Source organism: Anguilla anguilla, chromosome 11 (genome assembly GCF_013347855.1).
Source record: "Anguilla anguilla isolate fAngAng1 chromosome 11, fAngAng1.pri, whole genome shotgun sequence".
In the NCBI taxonomy this organism is placed as follows: domain Eukaryota; kingdom Metazoa; phylum Chordata; class Actinopteri; order Anguilliformes; family Anguillidae; genus Anguilla; species Anguilla anguilla.
The window spans coordinates 27,627,720-27,649,129 of record NC_049211.1 but is presented as its reverse complement, the minus strand read 5'-3'; the positions used below and the strand labels follow the sequence as shown (position 1 = coordinate 27,649,129).

Sequence of the window (21,410 nt, the reverse complement as noted above, 5' to 3'; positions counted from 1 at the left end):
TCTAAACACACCCCCACCGTGTTTAATACCACACTCTAAACACACACCCAGTGTGTTTAATACCACACTCTAAACACACACCCAGTGTCTAATACCACACTATAAACACACACCCAGTGCATTTAATACCACACTATAAACACACACCCAGTGCATTTAATACCACACTATAAACACACACCCAGTGTTTAATACCACACTATAAACACACACCCAGTGCGTTTAATACCACACTCTAAACACACACCCAGTGCATTTAATACCACACTATAAACACACACCCAGTGTTTAATACCACACTATAAACACACACCCAGTGCATTTAATACCACACTCTAAACACACACCCAGTGTGTTTAATACCACACTCTAAACACACACCCAGTGCATTTAATACCACACTATAAACACACACCCAGTGCATTTAATACCACACTCTAAACACACACCCAGTGCATTTAATACCACACTCTAAACGCACACACAGTGCATTTAATACCACACTCTAAACGCACACCCAGTGCGTTTAATACCACACTATAAACACACACCCAGTGCATTTAATACCACACTCTAAACGCACACACAGTGCATTTAATACCACACTCTAAACGCACACCCAGTGCGTTTAATACCACACTCTAAACACACACCCAGTGCATTTAATACCACACTCTAAACACACACCCAGTGCATTTAATACCACACTCTAAACGCACACCCAGTGCATTTAATACCACACTCTAAACGCACACACAGTGCATTTAATACCACACTCTAAACGCACACCCAGTGCGTTTAATACCACACTCTAAACACACACCCAGTGCGTTTAATACCACACTATAAACACACACCCAGTGCATTTAATACCACACTCTAAACGCACACACAGTGCATTTAATACCACACTCTAAACGCACACCCAGTGCGTTTAATACCACACTCTAAACACACACCCAGTGCATTTAATACCACACTCTAAACACACACCCAGTGCATTTAATACCACACTCTAAACGCACACCCAGTGCATTTAATACCACACTCTAAACGCACACACAGTGCATTTAATACCACACTCTAAACGCACACCCAGTGCGTTTAATACCACACTCTAAACACACACCCAGTGCGTTTAATACCACACTCTAAACGCACACCCAGTGCATTTAATACCACACTCTAAACGCACACACAGTGCATTTAATACCACACTCTAAACGCACACCCAGTGCATTTAATACCACACTCTAAACGCACACCCAGTGCGTTTAATACCACACTTAAACACACACCCAGTGCGTTTAATACCACACTTAAACAAGCCCCCAGTGAATTTTAATGGGCGGTGCTTTGAAACGACCAGGTTGATTCAGGTTTATCTCCTCGTCTCTCTCCCTCTTTATTCTCGTCTCTCTCCCTCACTCTCTTCGTCTCTAGAGTTTTCTTCAGGAGACATTATCCAGTCAGCAGTGTGACCTTTAGCAGTGTGGACCCCCAGGACAGGAGGTGGGCGTGCAATCTAGCACCGCACACCAAAGCCCAACCCAACACCCAACCTGGTCCCCACACAAGACAAAACATAACCTCAACACCAAACCTGGTCCAGTTATGAATTACTGGTCCTTTTATTCATATGAGAAATGATCAGTCAGCATTTTCGTGCTTGAGCCTTTTCATCAAACCATCGAATGCAGCAGCTTGCATGGCGGCATATTATTCATGTATCAATTTAATAACAAAAAAAACCATGTTCTGCTTCTCTTAATATTTCTAATATGAATTTCTCTACAACCAGTCTTTATTTCAGAGTATTTACAGAATGGCACATATGACCAGCATTTTTCTGTCTTAAGTGGTGTACAGTATAATATCTTAGGCCATGGTGAGTGAGATGAATCCAGAGCTAGTTGAGCACAGCTAGCATTTTCTGTTTACTGGAGGGTCCTGAAAGGCTTCTACTGTCTTTTAGTGGAACACAAAGTCCTTTTATTGGTTCTCACGATTTATTGGTTGATTACATATCACATTGGTAGCTCCAGCCAATCGTGTGTCTCCAGTCAGTTGCCTGGTGCGTGAAGCCTCACTCACCCGTCTCATATTCTCCATCCATGTCCAACAGTAACATTTATTTTTGACAGATTAAAGTCGACACATTATTTAAGTGTTAGCTTGAGGGTAGAAGTGCCCCACAGAGTGCCCTGTACAGGTGTGGCTGTATTAACCCATGGCTAAATCCATCCAGCTCTCTCATTGGCAGGCATGCAGGTGTGGCCTGTGCGTATTTGTGTGAATGGGTGTGGGCGTGGCTGCAATGTCACAGGGATGGGTCAGAACTCATACCTCTGCGCTTCTGCGCTATGCTGTCTGTCTGTGTGTGTGTCTGTCTGAGTCCGGTCTCTGTTTTCTGTGCTTTAGGTGGACTAACTCTGACAGCACGACATCCAAGTAAGTGCTCAGCCTGTGTGTGTGTGTGTGATTGCTACAGAAGTGAATGTAGACCCAGAAAAATAAAACGCACGGCAGTTAGTTACCCGCTTTTGGCCGATTCTGCGTACATATTAATGAAATATGCCGCGCAGATTGTTTTGCTTTGTTAATGATGGCTTTTAGGCAACCATTTCAGCTCACCCTCCTCTTGACTGATATTCCATGAAACTCGTTCAAAAGCTGTTCTCCTCTTCACAGTCAAGTGTCCCTACCATCTCCCTTCAGTTGAGGAGGCCAAACAACATACTGTTTTGTTTTCCATTTGTGTTATTAGTGAGAGGTTAATGTTTTACTGTTTTTTTATCATTCCAAACTGCTTTCTACTCCCCCTTCCCTCCTTACTCTTTGCTTCCCCTTCCTACTTCTACTCTTTTATTCCGTTTTTCCTCTTCCTCACCTGCTTTCCTCCCTTTTCCTCGCTTCACTCTTTTGCTCCTTCTTCCTCTCTCTCACTCTCTCTTGCTCTCTCTGTCAGGATGTTTGGCTTTGTGGCGAAGAAACAGGGCAGCTTGTCAGAGAACGTGTGCCACCTGTTCGCCGAGCTGGACCCCGAGCAGCCAGCCACCGCCATCGTCAACTTCATCAACAAGGTCATGCTCGGGCCACAGCAACGCAGATAGCCAAGCCCCGCCCCCCTCACAGAGCGGGAGCCAATCAGGAGAGCGGGAAAACAGCCTGAAGCTGGTTGAGTGGATTCTGGAAAAAGCAGACTAAGTTTTCAGTGCCTTTGTGTCACTCCACTCTGCCACAGTCTTGTCACCCTTCATAATCAATCCTACCAATCCTGCCTTTTTAAATATTAGTCATTTATGTAAAAGAGGAGGTGCAGTGTGCAGATATCAACTGTTAAGCCACCTGACTCCTCACTAGAGCAGAAAGGGTGTCAGTACAGATGTAGGAAATACTGCTGGGGTCAAGGACCGCTGAGTATTGAGAATGACCGTGAGTAGTTTGTGGGCTTTCCAGAACATTCTGAATTCATATTATCCAACATACCAGCGGTAGCTGCTGAATATTACCTCTGCTAAACTATGACATTGCAACTGATGCAAAACATTATATACAGAATTTATTCACAAATACAGTTACCACAGTGGTGGGAAAAAACGCTTCTGCCAGTTGTATCTTTAAAGGAAAGAAACTGGCAATGGATCACTCACTCTGAAACCCCCCACACCCCCCCTTCCAAAAGAAAAAAATGAATACTCACACACACAGAACGTTAGACGTTTCTGAATGTGAGTGTATGCATGTATGTGACTGAGTGAGAGAGACAGAGAGAGCGTTTTTGCAGGCCGGGCAGTACTGGGGCATTAGGAAGTTGATGTGCTGTAGTTGCAGGATTTTAGAAAAGAGGGATCATGCCATGATCTTGGCCTGACGCGAGAGAAAAGGGCAGTGTTGCAAAAGGAAATGGAAGAGTTTACCTGACAGGAAGTGGACACGGTAGGCCACACCCACAGCTCAGCCCTGTACGGCCAAGTCCTCTCATTATATGTATCCACCTCTCCGATCTGGGTGTGGTCAACAGACAGGCAAGGCCAGACAAACGCACCCAAGAGGCCATGTTTGTCCGGTGGTTCCATCGCGGGCCTAGTCAGTTTGTAGTCTTGAAGCTCGGCTGCGAGCTTCGCCGTTTTTAACATCCAAAAGAAACACATTCGTTAAGTATTATCACAAAAATAACACGACTAGGAAACCTTTCTTCTGCACCCACCGTATTAGCAACATAAATCACTCACTCTTTCCTTTGGTGAATAGATCCAAGTATAAAAGGAAATAGAGCAAGCCAGCTGCCAAAGGCTGTACCTAACCAAAGACATTTACTGAGCACTCGATTTTTATATATTAAGCTATAATCAGTCGTAATTTGTCAGCTTCATGCATTTGTGTTTGTGTAAGTGGAGTGTGTATACGTCATTTTTGTGTTTTTATAAGAGAAAGACACGCGTCTATGACAGCTTTAATATATTTGTGATCTTTTTTTTTTCTTATTGACCTTTGTATGTAGTAATATATTTTCTCACATGCAGCTGCCTGTAAACGTGTAAGAAATAAAAAAGGAAGGCGCATTTATAAGAAAGGAATTTATACAATATGCTATTTTTTAAAAACAAACAGCGATGTATGCATAAAATGAAAATAAATAAAAAAGTTGTGGTACCAAAAATGTGACCTGGAATCAATGTGTTACTGTTCTTGGGTGTTGTTCACTGAAATTGTGGAGACAATCGCAGATCTGTGACACTGCATGCGCTGTGCAGATTCACAGATCTTAATGTGATATTGATTAACTGAACCTTTCACTTGTCCACTTTCAGCCCATCTGAATTACAAACCGATCTGCTGGCCTGCTCCAAACTGATACTCGTGAAGAAAGGATCGACCTGCCATAATATACCTCAGTGTGAGTAAACAGGAAAAAATATGGAAAAAAAAGCTTTTTTGGTGTAAAATTTTCTTAATTATATTTATTTGAATTTATTTATTTCTAACACAGAAAGGTTGTGTACCAAGTTAATATGATGAAAAATGAAAGTATATAGGTCAATGGGTGTTTCCTTTGGAAGTGGAAGACAGATCAGTAACATCTTTTTTTTTTTTAATCAGCACTGGAAGGTAAAGTCAAATTTTTATTTTATTTTTACTTTTAACCCTTACAACTCCAACCCTCCCAACAACCCCCCCGCCCCCTCCAGAAAAAACAAAACTACTTGGCACACAGGTGATACACACTGCTGAAATGCACAGATCAGGAAAGTTTCTTTGACAATTCAGGAATTAATTAAAAGGTACATCTTGCAGTCTGACTTAAAGTCTGTGTTTTCAGAAAACTACAATTCCCAAAATTCCTGAAGGAACAGAGCAATTTAAACAGGCCCCAATTCAAACAAACCGCAAATGCGGATTTTCTAATACACCATTAATGAAATTCTCCTGTTTTTTTTGTTTTTTTTTTAAACGTTTTCGCATTAAATACAGCAACCTACTCCCACATCCAATCCTGTGCAAGCAAACAAAAATGTCAGTCGAGAACAATGCATTTAACTTCAGGTCTAATAACACGAGAGTCAGGGCAGCGCAGTAGAGCCCCTCAGCCAATGGTCTAACGGCCTATCCAAGCTAACAGATAACGCCAAATCAATTAATACTAGTGAACAAGACGGTTCGCTTTGTTCATTTCAGGCTGAGCTGATTACAGACTATGGAGTTGCAGGAACCTCATTCTGCTGAATGAAATGACCTTTTGGATACGGCCTTGTTAGATATTGCTGAGTGGATTCAGACCGAGCTGGCCAGCTCTGGTAGAGAACAGTCCGAAAGCTGAAACGCTAAGTGACCTCACTTTCAAATAAACAAATCAGTCCAAATCATGCACAGAATTAAAGACAATAAAAACGTTCACCAATTACACTTCAGCTGGTCTTAAAACAATACATTTGGTGGGTGCAAGTTTTAGTATGCGGTTCAAGCTCAATCGCAGACTTCTGCTTCAGGGCCACGCCCCCATCGCCATTATTGGCTGGGTTAGGAAAGTGTGCAGTTAGGGAATTCACAGTTTCAGTGTAGCAGTTAATGGTGACGGAGGCATGCCAGTGACACAAGGGTTTCCAGCCTGTCTCTGCTGTCTTCAGACTAGCAGCCTTAGCTTGTCGCCCCCTGCTGCCCACGCCGTGCAGGTGCGTAGCCAGTTTTTCGGACCTTCCCCAAAGTGGACCGAGTCTTTGCCTCCTCCGCTCCTCCATTTGCGCGATGTTACTTAGCTGTGCAAACGACCCGAGGGGCCTGGTCTGATTGGAGGTGCAGAGTGGGCGGGGCAAGAGATGGGTCACAGCCAATCACCATCGATCTGCTGAAAGGGGGCTTGGCTACAATCACGGGTTAAGGCTGTAGAGACACTGCAGTGCAAAATTCCACCTTACACTTTGATAACTAGATTGCAATCCAAGTTCAGGTTTCCCCCCAACCCATTCACAACACAGAGGACGTGTGAACCGCAGCAAATGTATTCCTTACTGCCACTTGCTTAAGCAGTTCTAAAAGGAGAGAGAAGAATTTACAAATATGGCACAAGATTACCCCAGTCTGAAAACAGGCTCAGGGTAGGAGTGATCGCATTCAAAACGCTCCCCATGAGAAAAGCCTCTGTACCAGTGTTTGAAATCTGGACTTCAGTTTTGTTCCCTTTAACGTTTACACCGGATATGGTAGTCCTGCCGACTGCTGTCGAATTTCTCTTCCCTTCTCCCCCCCATTAGAACGGTCTTAATTGCTGACCTGAAATGGGTGCTCCTTCACAAAATTAGCAACATTTATTAATATTAAAAAATGAAATTAAAATGTAAGGTTCCCGTTTTGTGATTTATGTGAAAATGCTAATTACCTGAACATATTAATTACTGCCTATACGTAACTGTTTGCATACAGTCCCATACTTAAAGTACTTGGTACACTGTAAACTATTGTACAGCACATACAAATTACATATGGAAGTTCATTTACATACTTCTGTGGTCATTTAAAATGCATGCCTTATATTTTATAGTCCATATTTTAACACACAGGCTTTTTCCAACACAGCTCCTAAACCACATATTTGTTAATCATCTTTCAGTTCAATTTACCCACAATGCACTTTGTTCTTTTCAGAAAGGTGTAAATGTGTCCTTGTGCAGCAGTTTTCATTATCCAACTTTCTCATCAGTATGAGTGAAAGCTGAACTCAAAATGCTCTGTAGAAGGCAAGACAAATTTGAATATATTCGATTTGTTATGGACAAAGAGCATTGCGGTTTGATTGAACAGAAACTGAGGCATGACCATTACTGATGTCCAATCCCTCAAAGGAAGCCTAAATGAGACGGCCTCTCTGTGGGTGTGGTCATTAGGGTGATGTAGGAAGCATACGAGAACTTTTCCATCACAATAAATAGAAGCACATGATCGTTTGCCTGAAACAACATCTTCACCTGCCCCTCATATTAGAAATATATATTAGTCTGTTAATTTGCTGGAAACTGACAGAAAATAGTCACTTAATTAAACTAATTAGAATTCCCCACATAGACTAATGTGCACCCGTGTTCCGCTCTAATCTAAAAAAAAAAAAAAAAAAAAAAAGTTCTAATCCAAAAATAACCATTGCCCTATTTTATACAAAATAATGCCACACAACTCATTTTCCCAAAGAAAAAACAGTACCCTTTCTAAGATGTGCAAATCCCTCTCATGATCATTACCCTCCACACAGAGAACCAAATCTTCTCCCAAAAAAAAAGCTGTTAGAAGCTTGAAGGCTAAAACACACAGAGCAGCTACATCTACCAGTCAGCAATAAGCACTTAGCCTAGGGTCAGATCCGGAGCAGAGCACGAGAGAGAGGAGGAGCAGGCCTGAGAGAAGAGGGTTTTTTGCAGTCTGGGAGGTGGTCAAATTTAGCCCCCTATTACAATGCAAAAAAAAGAGAAAAGATTTGCTGCTGCGTGGGTTTCTAAGTGCAGCAGGCCCAGCCCTTGGTTTCCAGCCTGTAAAACAAGCGAAAGAGAGGCTGGAATGGGAGTGCTTCCGCCCCCTCTGCTTCCCTGTCCGTCACACAGAGCGGTCCCCGGCTCCCAGAATGCTTTGGAGGCTCAGGGGTCGGGGGTCAGTGCAGCCAGGGCCCAGCGGCCCCGTGGACAGTGTAGTTGGCCCCACAGTCGATGTAGCGGTACGCCTCCAGGGTGTTCTGCCCCATGCGCACCATGTACGAAGTCTTTACTGAGGTCCTGGGGGGTGGGAGCGGGTCGAGAAGGAAGAAGGAAAAAACAGCAAAGATGAGCCAGGAAAGATTCAAGGGAAACGATGATGAAGTACAATGCAACAGGAAATAAGGGTTTAAAACGTGAGAGAGTTTGGGTGGGGGCAGGTCGGGAAGTCAAAAGAGGAAGTAAGGAAACAGGAAGTCACGAGAGTGCAACTCACTGCATGAAGACCACGATGTTGTGCACTTTGATGCTGGCCATGGTGCAGAATGCGCTGGAGGGGAGGAGACACAGCGTTAGTCTGACAATCTGTTCACGTTTCTTCTCTTTAGAAATGCACGAGCAAAGGGGAAAAGGGACTTCTCTGTTCAGCAAAATATTCGCAAACATCGCCGTGACAGGCTGCGGCAAATGCGTGGAGATGGTGCAAGGGGCAGTCTTTAGACAAAGACCGGCCGAGAGCTCCGATGAGAACCCGGCTGTGCTCCGGTTAGAGAGGCAGTTCACGGCCCACGCATAAATGCTTCCCATTGACTATTTCCATTTGGAATTCTGAGGCAGCGTGACAATGAACAAACGCTGGAACGCTGCGGAATGTGACACTGGAACCTAGGGTGAGCTGTAGTCATTGAGTCCCACCTCATTATTGGTTTAAAGTGTGGGCTGTCATGCTGCTGACAGATTGCTCCAGCCAATCGGTATAGATATCGGGCAGATTCTGGCTACAAAATTCTAGACTAAAATAATCTTACAAAATTTTGCCAGACAATACAGTTGAAAATCAATCGGAATCACTCGACGTGCTCCAATTTGAAAAAAACATTTCTTTATACCCTCTGGACCAAATTCGGTTAAATTTAGGATGATCTGACCATTTTCGTTGCCGTGGTGGATTAATGAAACTATGACAGCAAGCAGAATTAGGCGGCTCTACCTCTCAAGCTTCCATGTTCTGCAGGCGGCCATTTTGTTTCATGACTACTCTTTGTGTTTTCTTCAAACTCGTAGCTCAGTTTCACAAAGCAAGCTGAAGAAAACTGCCATGCTAAATAAAATACATTCGTACATAAAGCCATGTTTATGTGCATAAAACATAATATGAACTTACTAAACATAGGACAGGCTCCCGCTGATCTCCATGCTCACGGTGAAGTTCATCTGCAGTGGTGACAGAAGTGTGGATTTTTTAAAAACAGCAGAACCACTTACCCATGCTGCACCAGCAGCCCGCAGCATAGTCCAATTTGATTATTTACAGCACACTAGATTACATTTAGCAAACATTTCTGACTAAATGTTGTATTTTCGGGGGGGAGCCAGGGGGGGACCGTGAAAACTTTGAGGATGTCTGGGTCTCCCTCCAAAGGACAACCCCCCCGAACCATAAAGCACACTGACTGGCTGAATGTCTCTGGACAGGGACCTTTCTCTCCACAGCTGAAGGTGCCAAAGGGGCAACAGATTTTCTTTAAAAACTCTTCCTTAAAGTCTGGTCCTGAAGTCGTAAACTGCAGGACAGTGTGACTGCGTCACTTTCTCAATGAAGGAGCTAGGAATCCAAAGCAGCATTATATTACAGCTCCAAAAGATACACCAGATGTTCGGCTCTGGCTTCTTAACACTGAACGTTCCGTCCCCCTACCACCAAAGCTGAAGCACTCCATATGATGCATCTTCAGCATAAATCCTGAGAGACTTTGTGTGCTGAAAAGTGCCGGAAACTCCCGTAGTCAAGAGGCAGATGGGACAGAAGGAAAGCAGAAGCTCAGTGTCTGGCAAGTATGCAGAATCTGTGTAGTGTGCCAAGGGTGCAGAATTGTGGTTGCACTGTGTGTGTGGGGTTCCTGAATGGGTAGTAGTACTGTGTGTGAGGAAGCTGTACTGTGTGTGAGGTAGCTGCACTGTGAGGGAGGGGGCTGCACTGTGAGTGAGGGGGCTGCACTGTGAGTGAGGTAGCTGTACTGTGAGTGACAAAGCTGTACTGTGAGTGAGGGGGCTGTACTGTGAGTGAGGTAGCTGTACTGCGTGTGAGGTAGCTGTACTGTGAGTGAGGAAGTTGTACTGTGTGAGGTATCTACTGAGTGTGAGGTAGTTGTATTGTGTGTGAGGTAGTTGCACTATGTGAAGTAGCTGTACTATGTGTGAGGTAGCTGTTCTGTGTGTGAGGTAGCTGTACTGTGTGTGAGGTAGCTGTACTGTGCGTGAGGGAGTTGTATTGTGAGTGAGGAAGCTGTACTGTGCGTGAGGGAGTAGTATTGTGAGTGAGCAAGCTGCACTGTGGGAGAGGTTCCTGAGCAGGACGCTCGCTGACCTGTCTCTGGCTGAGGGGCTGGATGGTGATGACGTTATCCAGCTGCTGTGTGCCGATGACCGTCTTCATGTACAGCACCTGGCAGCTCACACTGTCCACCAGCGCTGTGAAGAAGTTGGAGTTGCTGATGTTCAAGGTGCTCTGAAAACAGACCGCCGGGCGTGAGAAATGGTCGGACGTCCTCAATGGACTAAAGCGCAGAACGGTAAAGGGGCTGGAGTCTGCTCACGGTCATGTTGATGAGGACTTTGCTGTTGTTTCGGTCGAAGCGCACGGTCACCGTGCGTATCCCATCGTCCTCTATCAACACGGAGCGCGGGAACACAAAGAAGGTGACCAGCGAAGAGGCCAGGAGGCACAGCACCACGGACAAGACCACATACAGCTTCCTGTAGGCAGAAACAGCCACCACATCATCACATCACATCACCGCCTCTACATCACACACACACACACGACCACATACAGCTTCCTGTAGGCAGAAACAGCCTGACACTGCTGCCACATCACAATCACATCACCGCCTCTACATCACATACACATGCGTGCGCACGCACACATGTATCCGGTACTTTATAGTCAGGCAATTTAGCAGCTGAGCGACTGAAACAAAAATCTCCCACACATCGTGTTCCTGGCAAACAGCAACAGAGTGATTTAGAAAGTAGCACAATGTTGGTCAGGGTGTAAATTTGCATTCGTCAAGTTGGGACTTAGCTGGTCAGAGTGAACTCATGCTGCTCAGGGAGTAGCTTATGTTGGTAAGGGTGTAACAGGTTTTTCAGGGTGTAACTTACGTTCTCTGGGGCTGCAGCCTCTGATCACTGTAGGGAATCAGTGCCACCAGCTCGTTCACCTGACCTGGACAACAGTGACAACAAAATTAAAAACAGCACTTCGGAAGGACTACTGGAAATACTATTTATTTGGTTGGCACAACATCTTTTCCTGAGTGACCATAATGATCACACATTACCTCAAGTATACATGTACAAATGTTACCAAACAATGATTTATTTCAACTAAATTTTATTAAAATGAATATATAGTACACAATTATTTTCCTGTTTTCAGAACTAAATGCTGTGTTTCTAAAAGCTGCGTTATTCATTTTCAAAACTTATCTTGAAAAGATTGAATCATGCCAAAGTCAAAACATAATTATTTTAGGCTGAATTGGATCAAACTTAGCAGCAATAAGAGAAGTTGCAGACAGCTAACTTCGCTCCAGCTGTCTCAGATACACCACCGTGTCTTCAGCTAGGCTCACCCAAAGGGATTCTGCCGGTGCCCTGACAGGTGGGGCAGGTAATGCTGTCCCTGCCAGTGAACTCCACGTACGGGAACCGCGCGATGTCCTCTTGCCGGCCGTCCAGGGAGTCGTCGTCTCCCGGGTCGCTCCCCCGCCGCCTCCTACCCTCGGTCTCCGGGAGGGACAGGAGGCTGCAGTCTCTGTGGGACCACTGTATTCCCATGGGACGGCGTGCGCGATCCGGCCGGCCCCCCCAGGACCAGCACCTGCGACGGCGGGCAAACGGGCAGGCGCACACCAACCGATAACAATCCAGCGAAACTTGTGAGGCAGCGTGCATAAACCCACATGGCTAACAGGTAAATTAGGTTTGCTACTTGCCAGGATGACGTTGGTTACCACGCCAGCTATGAGATGGTAACAACATAGTACAACGTGCCTTAGCCTCAGTGTTTATGTTACTAAGACACGCGATGTAAAACGGGTGTCCCAATCATGCATTTCAGCTTCTGCAATTACAAGTTGATTTTGATATTGTATATGTTGTCCAAGGTTGCGTGCGCACATCAGCTACGAAGTTCCTCAGTCTTTTTCATCCAGCGTTCTATATTCCAATAGAAACACGTCAGCTTCCAGTTGTGTATAATTGGAGAGTTTATTATCGAAGCATCTCCGCTAGAATGCGGTCACATTATAAATAAACTGTAGGACAATTAGTGAGTGTAAATTTAAACGTTGACAGCGATAAGGTAAATACGGTATTAGCTAAAGAATTGACACGATTATCAATATTTTTACAAACCCTCGTCCCGGACCTTGTTGGCGGCAACGGTGTTACTTCTTGACATCATAATTATTTTATGTTCTTCATATCCGTCCATTGTGTCCGTCCATATCAGTGTTTTTTTCCTAAAGTGAGAAATCGAGTACGGGCCATGCTGTACTGCTAGGCTTCTTTTTTTGCCGACACCGCAACTTTTATGGGAACGCGCACAGAGCTTGATCAAGTTAACAAAGCCCGGGCTCGCTTAGCAAGTTGATGACCACCGTGATACCGATTAAGTCAAATTGCGGTTTGTTTGTCAGATTGTAGGTTTTTTGAAGCCAGCTAAAGCAAAGAAACCCTGGGTAAGTTAAGCCTCCTTTGTTGTATCCCCCTCCCCCAGGTATCAACAGGTTAGAACGTTGATCAGCTGTTTATAATATAACCAGCACAATAATGGCAAACGGTGCATATTTGGCATGACACTTTTGACACCTAACGTTACTGCACATTAATGAAATGGATATGGGGTGAGCAAACAGTTGGCCTAATTTCTGCAATCACCTGGCCGAGCCAAAATTACTTTGATCCATCAAAAATTGAAACCCTGGCGCTGCTACTGGCCATACCTTGCAAGCTACACTAACGTAACGTTAGACTAGCTATCACACTCACAGAAATGTTGGATAGTAGCCATCTAGCCATGTAAAGCTAGTTAGCCAAACAACGTTGGGCTAGCTAGCTAAAGTTAGCTTGCGTCTTGGCACGAAGTTCGACTGATCAGCGGGCGAGTTAATGAGACACTTACAAGCAAACGCAGTTTCGACCATGTCAGTTTGAGTAGTCTGACTGAATAGTCAATTATTTTCCGATCTGTTTTCCGTTCGTTCGTCCGTGATGAATCAAATCACAGTGAGCGAAACTGGATTTCAGTGGAAAAACGCCATTGGTGATACCTGCTGGTTAGCTAGCTAGTTGTTTAACTTGGCCGTCGATAACGTTACTTCGAAAACTACTGTGAATGAAACAGAAACTTGCTGTCTCGCTTACCTGCACTTAGCGTTAGTCTTCTGTTAGAAGCACAGGGTCTGTGACAAACGTTCTGTGGTCCTCCTTCTTGGTTAAAATTACACACTCTTCCAGGGACGGGGCAGTGACAGGCACAAGCGTCCCTGCCTTTATGTTACGTTGTCTGTTCATAACACTCACGTTCCAGTTCACGTTATTTTCTAGTGTTGCTGTTAGTCTCGCCTGGGTACGCCACTTCCGGAGACTCAACAGTGTCTTGTCACATGGCGCAGCTTGTTTGCTTTTTTCAACTACGCATCAAAGCACTCAACTGTGATTCGTTTTTAGACGCCATGTTAGGAGCACTGTCGAATTACAGTCAGCTGCGATGAATAATCGTTCAATACAATGTGCGGCAGGGCTCGTATGTTGTATGTTTCGTGCTTTGAAATTTCAAGTGATATGCTGCGCTTGTTTTGGCTGCATCTCACACGTTTCCACAAATACATTCCAATTACTTTTTTAATTACTTGGATTGTACTAATTCATTAATTCATTCATTCATCTCTTAGGTTTACTAGGCAAATACTGGAGGTCTGTGACGAACACAAGGCGTATACAGTTTCGGACCCCAGGAAGATTAGCTGCACACTGTGTATTGCTAATGGGGATCCTAAATAAATAAATAAATAAAGTAAGGTCATGTTGACACTTTTCTTGACATTTTTTTCAAGAAAAAAATGACATTGACATTGTCAATTTTCTAAACAATTTTCCAAAACTTTATTTTCACGCTTTTTGTCTTATTTGGCTCATTCTACTAGTTTTTGTAGTATTTCTGAAACACCATGGGTATACTCTCTGCCGTAAATCTAAAGCCATCATGCCTGGAAGACTTGTGGTTGCCTAAAACCACTGGAACCATTTATGTGCTTTGCAGATGTTTTAACTCCCAGTAACCTGCTGGGAGTTAAAACATCTGCAAAGCACATAAATGATTTGACTTTAAGTAACACAGCACAAAGTGTAAAGGAGACTAGTAAAGGAGAGGTAGAAGTAAGAACATTAAGACATATAGAGGGGGAAAAGCATCTGGCATAAAAAGAACTAAAAATAGAAACAATAAATCAGAACTAGTAGGTAGGATTGGGCAAATATAGCGTAGAAAATAGAAATGATAAAACAAAACCAGTCAAAGCAAACAATAGTAACCCAACAAAAAACCAAGCCAAGAAAATAATGAGTTTTCAAATGACATTTAATCACTGACACTGATTCAGTAGTTCTAAAGTTTAAAGGAAGGCTGTTCCAGAGTCTAGCAGCCTTACCTGAGAAGTCTAGGTTTTTAAATCTAGACTCTGGAACCAGCAGAAAAGGCTTCAGCAGATGACCTAGGTACACTCTGAGCACTGTAAAGGGTGATACGCTCACTACTGTAGATCATGTAGTGCCTTAGCTTTCACCCCACCACACTCCCTTCAATCCTCAACATAAGACTTCTCCACTGTCCCAACCACACATTTTAAAACAAGAGGAGGCAGGACATGTGTGGCTACAGCTCCAATTTTGTAGAATAAGTCTTTATCAGGGTTTCTACACCTTTGTCTTATTCTAAATCTAGTTTTAAAACCCAAATTCAAAATTTTAAACTTTAAACCCTTTAACCTTATTTAACTATTTTACCTGCATTACTGGACAATGAAATGTTTCTTGTCTTTATTCTGTTTTATTTTGTTATTCTATCTATACTTTTATAGTGTAAAGAACATGATGGATCATATAAGAAAAGTGCTCAACAATTTAAAAAATGTATTTAATGTAATTATATTTATTAATATTAATAATTATTAAATATTCACAAGTGACAAACAAGAACCACATGCCAACGAACACCAGCACAACCTATACAAAGTGCTGATTGCAGTGCAAGTAAATGGACAACCTGAATGTTAAAACCTTTACAAGGAAAAAAACTTTACACACAGTCGGAGAGCTGTCATTCTAGTACTTTAAATTCAAATAAACTGACTTTTCAACATTTCAAAATCGAACAGCTTCCAGTACCATGATCTCATGAGGAATAAGAATGCATGTTTAGCATTCAGGTCTGTACAGAACTGGGAGAAGTCTTTGGTACAGGTGCAGGGTTTCTGCATTTCAGCATTATTTGGGTTATTCCAGTTTCATTCTTCACTCCTTCTGTTGAATGTATGCATTTCTCACCAAAGGGGCGCTGTCCTCTTCAGCATTAACTTTTACTGCTAAAAAAAAGGAGTGATTGTAACTTTTTTTTATTGGTGGTGCTTTTATAAATACAAATATTTTCTGCAGAAAACACAATTTCACAAATTTGTAAGAGCGTTTGCACATAGAAAAGGTTGAAAGCGTGTGTGTGTGTGTGTGTGTGTGTGTGTGTGTGCAAGTGCATGTGGGTGGGTATGTGTATGCGCATTTTTCTGTGGATATATATGTGTGTGTGTGTGTGTGTGTGTGTGTCTACCTGCCATGTGCTTTAGCCAGCTCATTTTGTGACCCTGAAGGGGGGGCTCAGGGGCAATTTGATTTTTGAAAATATTCAGAGCTCCTCTGCTTTCCTGAGAGCGAGAAATATCAGAGACAGGGCAGAGTGTGCCGGGAGACCAGAAAAACAACTAAAAACATTCAATGGAAAAATGATGCAGGGAAAGATTCAGTTCCGTATGATTACTGTTAGGAATCATTTGTGAGAAGTTTGATTCAGCTGAGGGGGGCACTGGCAGTTTGATGGGGGACGACACTCACCACGTGTGAATCTCCTCTCTCAGCTCCCGTCCCCAGCAGTGCCGCGAGTCTCTTCTTCAGCTCCTTGTTTTCCTTTTGCAGAACCTTATTCTAAAACACAAGCGGCAGCATTACGCAGCTGACACACCGCAACATTCCACAGCACAGCATGCTCCTCAGCCCTGTGCTCCCTAAGTGGATTTCCCCACCGATTCTTTTCCATCTTATTTCAATGAGGGCGTATGTGTGTCATTGCTAGTACCCTCCTTTTCTTTTCACCACACTCACACACGCACATGCTTTGTGTGCACATAAACGCGTGCGCGTGTTATATTTTATTGTTGTTTATCATATCATAGGGCCTCACAGGAGCATGAACATCCCACAGTAGTCAAGACAGCAGACATCCGCCATCGTTTGGCAGACTGCAAACTCATCTCTTTAGACTCCATCTTGAGTTCACTCCTATTCCCACCCCCAAGCACTCGTGTCTCGTGTAATTACTTCATGACTGTAATCGGATACTTTATGGCTTTATTTGAATGTTAGCTGCATGAATCTATGACTTGTATCATAGCTCATGGTTGACCCAAGTTAATTTTTAACATTTATTGCTTTAAAGAGATAGTTCACCTTCTGGGTTTTTTTTTGATGCCATTCAGTTTTGATGTGCGCTTTCAAGTGGCCCAGACGGTTTTTATTTTTTATTTTTATTTTTATTTTTTCCGTGAGATTAAAGCTATTTTCATATTTTTGAGAGATTTCTGAACTGTGATAATATTTTCTTCAAGTAAGCACAAAAAGAATGGTAATTTGGAGGAAAAGTGTCAAAATTAAATTCGAAAAATTTACCTTGTGCCGGAGAGCTTCCACCACCAGGTCTCTGTGGCCACTGACCGCCTCGTCTCTCCTGCTGGCCTGGAACGCGTCCCCAATCACGGACACCAGCAGGTGGGACTGAGGGAGGGACAGCACAGGCAAATAAGAGCGGTTTTCAGTCAAATAAAAGCAGTTTTCAGTAAAATATGAGCAGTTTTCAGTAAAATGAGAGCAGTTTTCAGTCAAATAAAAGCAGTTTTCAGTCAAATAAAAGCAGTTTTCAGTCAAATATGAGCAGTTTTCAGTAAAATGAGAGCAGTTTTCAGTAAAATAAGAGCAGTTTTCATTGCTGCTGCTCAGTTGCCTTGTCTTGGCCAGGACTTCTTGTATGCCAGTCTCAGCAGGAGTTTCCTACAAATTAATAACTGTGACTTTGCCGTGAACCATAGTTAATGTGCAGAGAAAGCTCACGCATTGTGCATTGACAGTTTTTGCTATGAGGTATTTGCGCTTAGCTGAGTGCTGCCCATTGGAATGTAAATGAGTTTTCTTAAAAGATTCTGTCGACATGGAGAGGCATACATTTCCCCCCCACCCTCATGTAAATTGATTGGCTTTTCAAATCCATTTGCACCATTTTAATTGGAAAGGAAAGCGCCACAGGGGCGAGTGCGGAGACGAACAGGCGTTCGCTCGCAAGCTCAATGCAGCGGTCGAGTCTGGAGGCCAGGCCCGAGTCTGTTCCTCCATTTTGATTTGATGAGTGCCGATCACGCGCCGCGGTGTTGGTGTGAACGTATGCAGCCGCGCGGGGGCTACTGGCGGGTGCTCCTGGGGGGCCGTACTCACAAACTTCTTGCTCTGGAACAGGTAGCAGTGGTTCATGTCGGCAGCCGGGTGCTTGGCCACAAAGCCGAACACGTTGGGCTTGGTCTGGTGCACTCCGCAGAAGGACATGGAGGAGAGGGGGCAGGTGTAGAGCATGAACTGCGGATGGTGTGAGTGTGAGAATGGCAGGGGAAAAAGGGAGGGAGGGTAGGGATATACAACAGGGAAACGTATGTGAGGATTGATAAACAGAGAGAGAGATAAAAAGATCAGAGAAGAAGGTTGTATACGGATATGTGACCAGAGTGGGAATTAGTTACTGTCGCGCACTTTTGTTTGATTAAAGCACCTGTTATAGATTACAACACATAAATAAGGCATGTCGAATGACGTGAGATTTCTGAAATTAAATTTCTGTCTCCTGTGTGTCAAAATGTCCTCCCTCTCCGGTCTCACCTTGGTCTTGTGCTCCAGGATGTCAACTCCGCTCACAGACAGAAACAGAGACACCTTGTTCCTCTTCTTTGTCTTCTCTATGCCCTTGTCTTGTGACTGATGGGGGAACAAACGGGCATCAGTAATTCCATTATGTTATATAAAATTACATTTCCCCTATCAAGAGGGATTCACAATGGGGGAAGCACATTAGCACGACATGCAAGAGGTTTCAATTGGAGCGAAGCTACAAATGAAAAGAAGCAACACAGATATAGCACCCCCGAACCACCGCTAATGAACAAGTCCGCTCTTACAATTACAAATTAAATTAGGCAGAAATTATTCTATTTCAAGAACCAAAGTTCCAACAATTTTCAAATTCCCATTACTGTCGAACGGCCTTTAGTCTATGGCAGGGATAAGCCATAGCCCATAAGCCCTGACATGAGCCACAAATGATTCTTGCGCACAGCAATTATATCAATGAAAAAAGCTTTCAGTGAGAGACAGAATTCTTTCCCATTGTGCACCTGACCCAGTGCTTTACCTTCAACACCTCTGCTGCCTCGGTCAAAACCTGCAGTCCTTCGGAGTGATACACTTCCACTCGACCCAGAAACTGATGTGGAGAGAGGAACATCCAAAAAGTAAGAAACCCCAAATTTATGGAACTGTAAAAATGAGGATGGAGGGACAGGAAAGTGGAGTGTCAATGGGAAAGGAAAAGAGCAGGAACAACTGAAACAGAGGAATACAGATGGAGGAGATGACGGAGGAAGAGGAGGCAGGAAGATGAGGGTGGAGGATAAGGAGGTTTTTAAGATTCTTCTGAGTAAAATCTGGGTTCATATCGACCAATTGTCCACTCAGTAAAGGAATAGTTAGCACCGGTTTCAAAGATGTGGTGGGAGAGAAAAGCAACAGCAATTCATGTAGAAGTGCATGTGAAAACAGTGTACGAACAGTGCCTGTGAGAGCAGTGTACAAGGAGTGCATGTGAGGACAGTATAAGAACAGTGCCTGTGAGGACAGTGTAAGAACAGTGCATGTGAGAACAGTGTAAGAGCAGTGCATGTAAGAGCAGTGCATGTGAGAGCAGCGTAAGAGCAGTGCATGTGAGAGCAGCGTAAGAGCAGTGCATGTGAGAGCAGTGTGCAAGGAGTGCACGGGAGGACAGTGTAAGAACAGTGTCTGTGAGGACAGGGTAAGAACAGTGCATGTGAGAGCAGTGTAAGAGCAGTGCACGTGTGAGCAGCGTAAGAGCATTGCACATGAGAGCAGCGTAAGAGCAGTGCATGTGCAGTGTGCAAGGACTGCACGTGAGGACAGGGTAAGAACAGTGCATGTGAGAGCAGTGTAAGAACAGTGCACGTAAGAGCAGTGTGAGAGCAGTGCACGTCTGAAACAGTGCTGCTGTCCCCTCACCTTCACAGTGAACGTGATTTCATTCTCATCCTCTGAGATATCACTCATCTTTATCTGACTTCTTCCTGAAATTTGATTTTAAAGAAAATGAACTCATCAAAGATAAACATCTATAAAATGTCAATATAACATTTATACAAAAAAACACAGAAAATATCATACTTCACCATATTAAATGGCTGTGGGACTGTGTAAGAAATGCTTATGTCATCATGCAATCTTTCCATCTGTCGCTGTTCTTACGATTGGTCATTGAGAATAACAGCAGTTCACTTTCTGTCTTAGGCACAGCTGTGATTTCACCCAACTTTATATCACAACCAATTCAGATTTAATATCTCTGTTAGCAGAAAATTAAAGAATTAAAATGCAGATTCTGTCAGTCATATATCAGGTAATTTATCCACATAAAAGACAATGATAGTTGTTTTCTTGCTTTTCCCCCTTACGCCATGTCTCTGAGCTTTTCCTAAGGAGCTTTTCCTAAGGAGCCTTATCAGAAGCTGCACAACCGAATAAATCACACCTTAAATTAACCTCAAGACTAGCAGATTATGTTGTGCTCAACTAGCCACAGGCTGAGCTCCTCAGTTTTAATGTTAATGACACAACCTACTGACATGCTGTGACACATTGCAATGCCATGTCAGAATACAGTTTACCTCAGATTATGAAGTCCCTGATCCTTTTCCTCGGTTTGCTGCAAGTGGTGTTGAAAGCCTGTCCATCTGCTCTTCCTGGGTGTAAAGTCTCGATGGGGGGGGTTAATGACTAACCAGGCACAGCAGAACTTCCTTATGGCACCCTGTATCAGAGGCAATAATTCTCTGTAAATTATCTGTTCGTCCAGAATTATATTACCAAAGCAGGCACCGTGGAGCTGAGAGTCCCTCAGTCTTCAGATCACAGCCGTTCACGGAAACGATGACATCAGCTCAGCCGAAGAACATGATTTGATTTGTAACCTGAACTTTAAAAAAAAAAACGGAAATCATGCACTGTTAATTACTATTTGAAGGTGTAATAGCAAGCACACACTGCAAATTAAAACTTTTTCTCATAATAATTCGGTGACATATAATTTTACTCATCGATAAACGCCACACAATCACATGGTTTACGCAATAATCCCATAACTGGTCTCCTTATCATGAATATGAACATTTTTCTGAATAAACCTGGTTTCTGCGTATCAAGTAGTGCGAAGTGTCACCAGCAGAGGGCAATATCGGTCTTTCAGCAGTCGAAGGGCGCGCCTGTCTCGCGTGTTCCATAGTCGAATGAGCGCTTGTTTTGAAGCAGTGAGAAGCACGCCTGCCGCGTTGGACCTGGAAATGCAGCTTTCGCAGTCGGATAAAATAATCTACTAAACCAATATTATATAAACTAAAATACACAGAAACTATGCGATAATTTATATTTTATCTTGTTAGTTTATTGATAATTACAGTAGAGATCACATCACAGGTCATGTTTGAAATATGTATTTCTTAATTTAGATCTTAAAGGACAAGAAGTAATCGTGTAACTCCCAAATTAGGAATGACCTGATGCTTACAGTTAAATAGAAAG

The 21,410-nt window shown here is 43.4% G+C and overlaps 3 protein-coding genes across 7 annotated transcripts in view; 1 reads left to right on the top strand and 2 right to left on the bottom strand.

Annotated features, from left to right (window-relative positions):
- The window catches only part of tns2a (tensin 2a), a 49,963-nt gene extending 45,295 nt beyond the window's left edge, over positions 1–4,668 (top strand). For 3 of the 4 annotated variants that reach the window (XM_035383265.1, XM_035383266.1, XM_035383268.1), the window contains exons 26-28: positions 1,444–1,512; positions 2,422–2,451; positions 2,969–4,668. In XM_035383265.1, the coding sequence (XP_035239156.1) occupies positions 1,444–1,512; positions 2,422–2,451; positions 2,969–3,113 (244 nt within the window). In that variant the 3' untranslated portion in view covers positions 3,114–4,668. The remainder of the gene's footprint in view (positions 1–1,443; positions 1,513–2,421; positions 2,452–2,968) is intronic. The other variant, XM_035383267.1, reaches the window with a different exon arrangement.
- Positions 4,669–5,433: 765 nt separating this feature from the next.
- tmem106c (transmembrane protein 106C) lies at positions 5,434–13,837 on the bottom strand. The gene is made up of 8 exons (XM_035383270.1): positions 13,611–13,837; positions 11,816–12,063; positions 11,343–11,406; positions 10,775–10,934; positions 10,546–10,686; positions 9,343–9,392; positions 8,455–8,508; positions 5,434–8,258 (listed from the first exon to the last, which is right to left on the bottom strand). Exons 2-8 carry the CDS (start codon positions 12,018–12,020, stop codon positions 8,138–8,140), a joined length of 795 nt encoding a protein of 264 aa, XP_035239161.1. The 5' UTR covers positions 12,021–12,063; positions 13,611–13,837; the 3' UTR covers positions 5,434–8,137.
- Positions 13,838–14,808: 971 nt separating this feature from the next.
- LOC118207596 (PTB domain-containing engulfment adapter protein 1-like) lies at positions 14,809–20,729 on the bottom strand. 2 transcript variants are annotated; one of them, XM_035381348.1, is made up of 8 exons: positions 20,501–20,729; positions 19,839–19,903; positions 18,961–19,032; positions 18,432–18,527; positions 17,997–18,134; positions 17,181–17,285; positions 16,350–16,439; positions 14,809–15,826 (listed from the first exon to the last, which is right to left on the bottom strand). In XM_035381348.1, exons 2-8 carry the CDS (start codon positions 19,884–19,886, stop codon positions 15,824–15,826), a joined length of 552 nt encoding a protein of 183 aa, XP_035237239.1. In that variant the 5' UTR covers positions 19,887–19,903; positions 20,501–20,729; the 3' UTR covers positions 14,809–15,823. The 2 variants fall into 2 exon arrangements, with proteins under 2 accessions (XP_035237239.1, XP_035237238.1); XM_035381347.1 differs by having other exon boundaries at positions 14,809–15,829; positions 20,501–20,721.
- Between the last annotated feature and the right edge of the window lie 681 nt (positions 20,730–21,410).

Bases quoted from the DNA above. Each gene is read 5' to 3' on its own strand.
- tmem106c (XM_035383270.1), bottom strand. From the start codon at position 12,020: ATGGGAATACAGTGGTCCCACAGAGACTGCAGCCTCCTGTCCCTCCCG. The intron at 10,935-11,342 runs GTAAGTTACACC...TTCTGCCTACAG, and splicing joins AGGCTGCAGCCCCAGAGAAC to GAAGCTGTATGTGGTCTTGT. The intron at 10,687-10,774 runs GTGAGCAGACTC...GTCTGTTTTCAG, and splicing joins AAGTCCTCATCAACATGACC to AGCACCTTGAACATCAGCAA.
- LOC118207596 (XM_035381347.1), bottom strand. From the start codon at position 19,886: ATGAGTGATATCTCAGAGGATGAGAATGAAATCACGTTCACTGTGAAG. The intron at 18,135-18,431 runs GTGAGACCGGAG...CACCATCCGCAG, and splicing joins TCCTGGAGCACAAGACCAAG to TTCATGCTCTACACCTGCCC. The intron at 16,440-17,180 runs GTAAATTTTTCG...CTTGTGTTTTAG, and splicing joins TGGAAGCTCTCCGGCACAAG to AATAAGGTTCTGCAAAAGGA.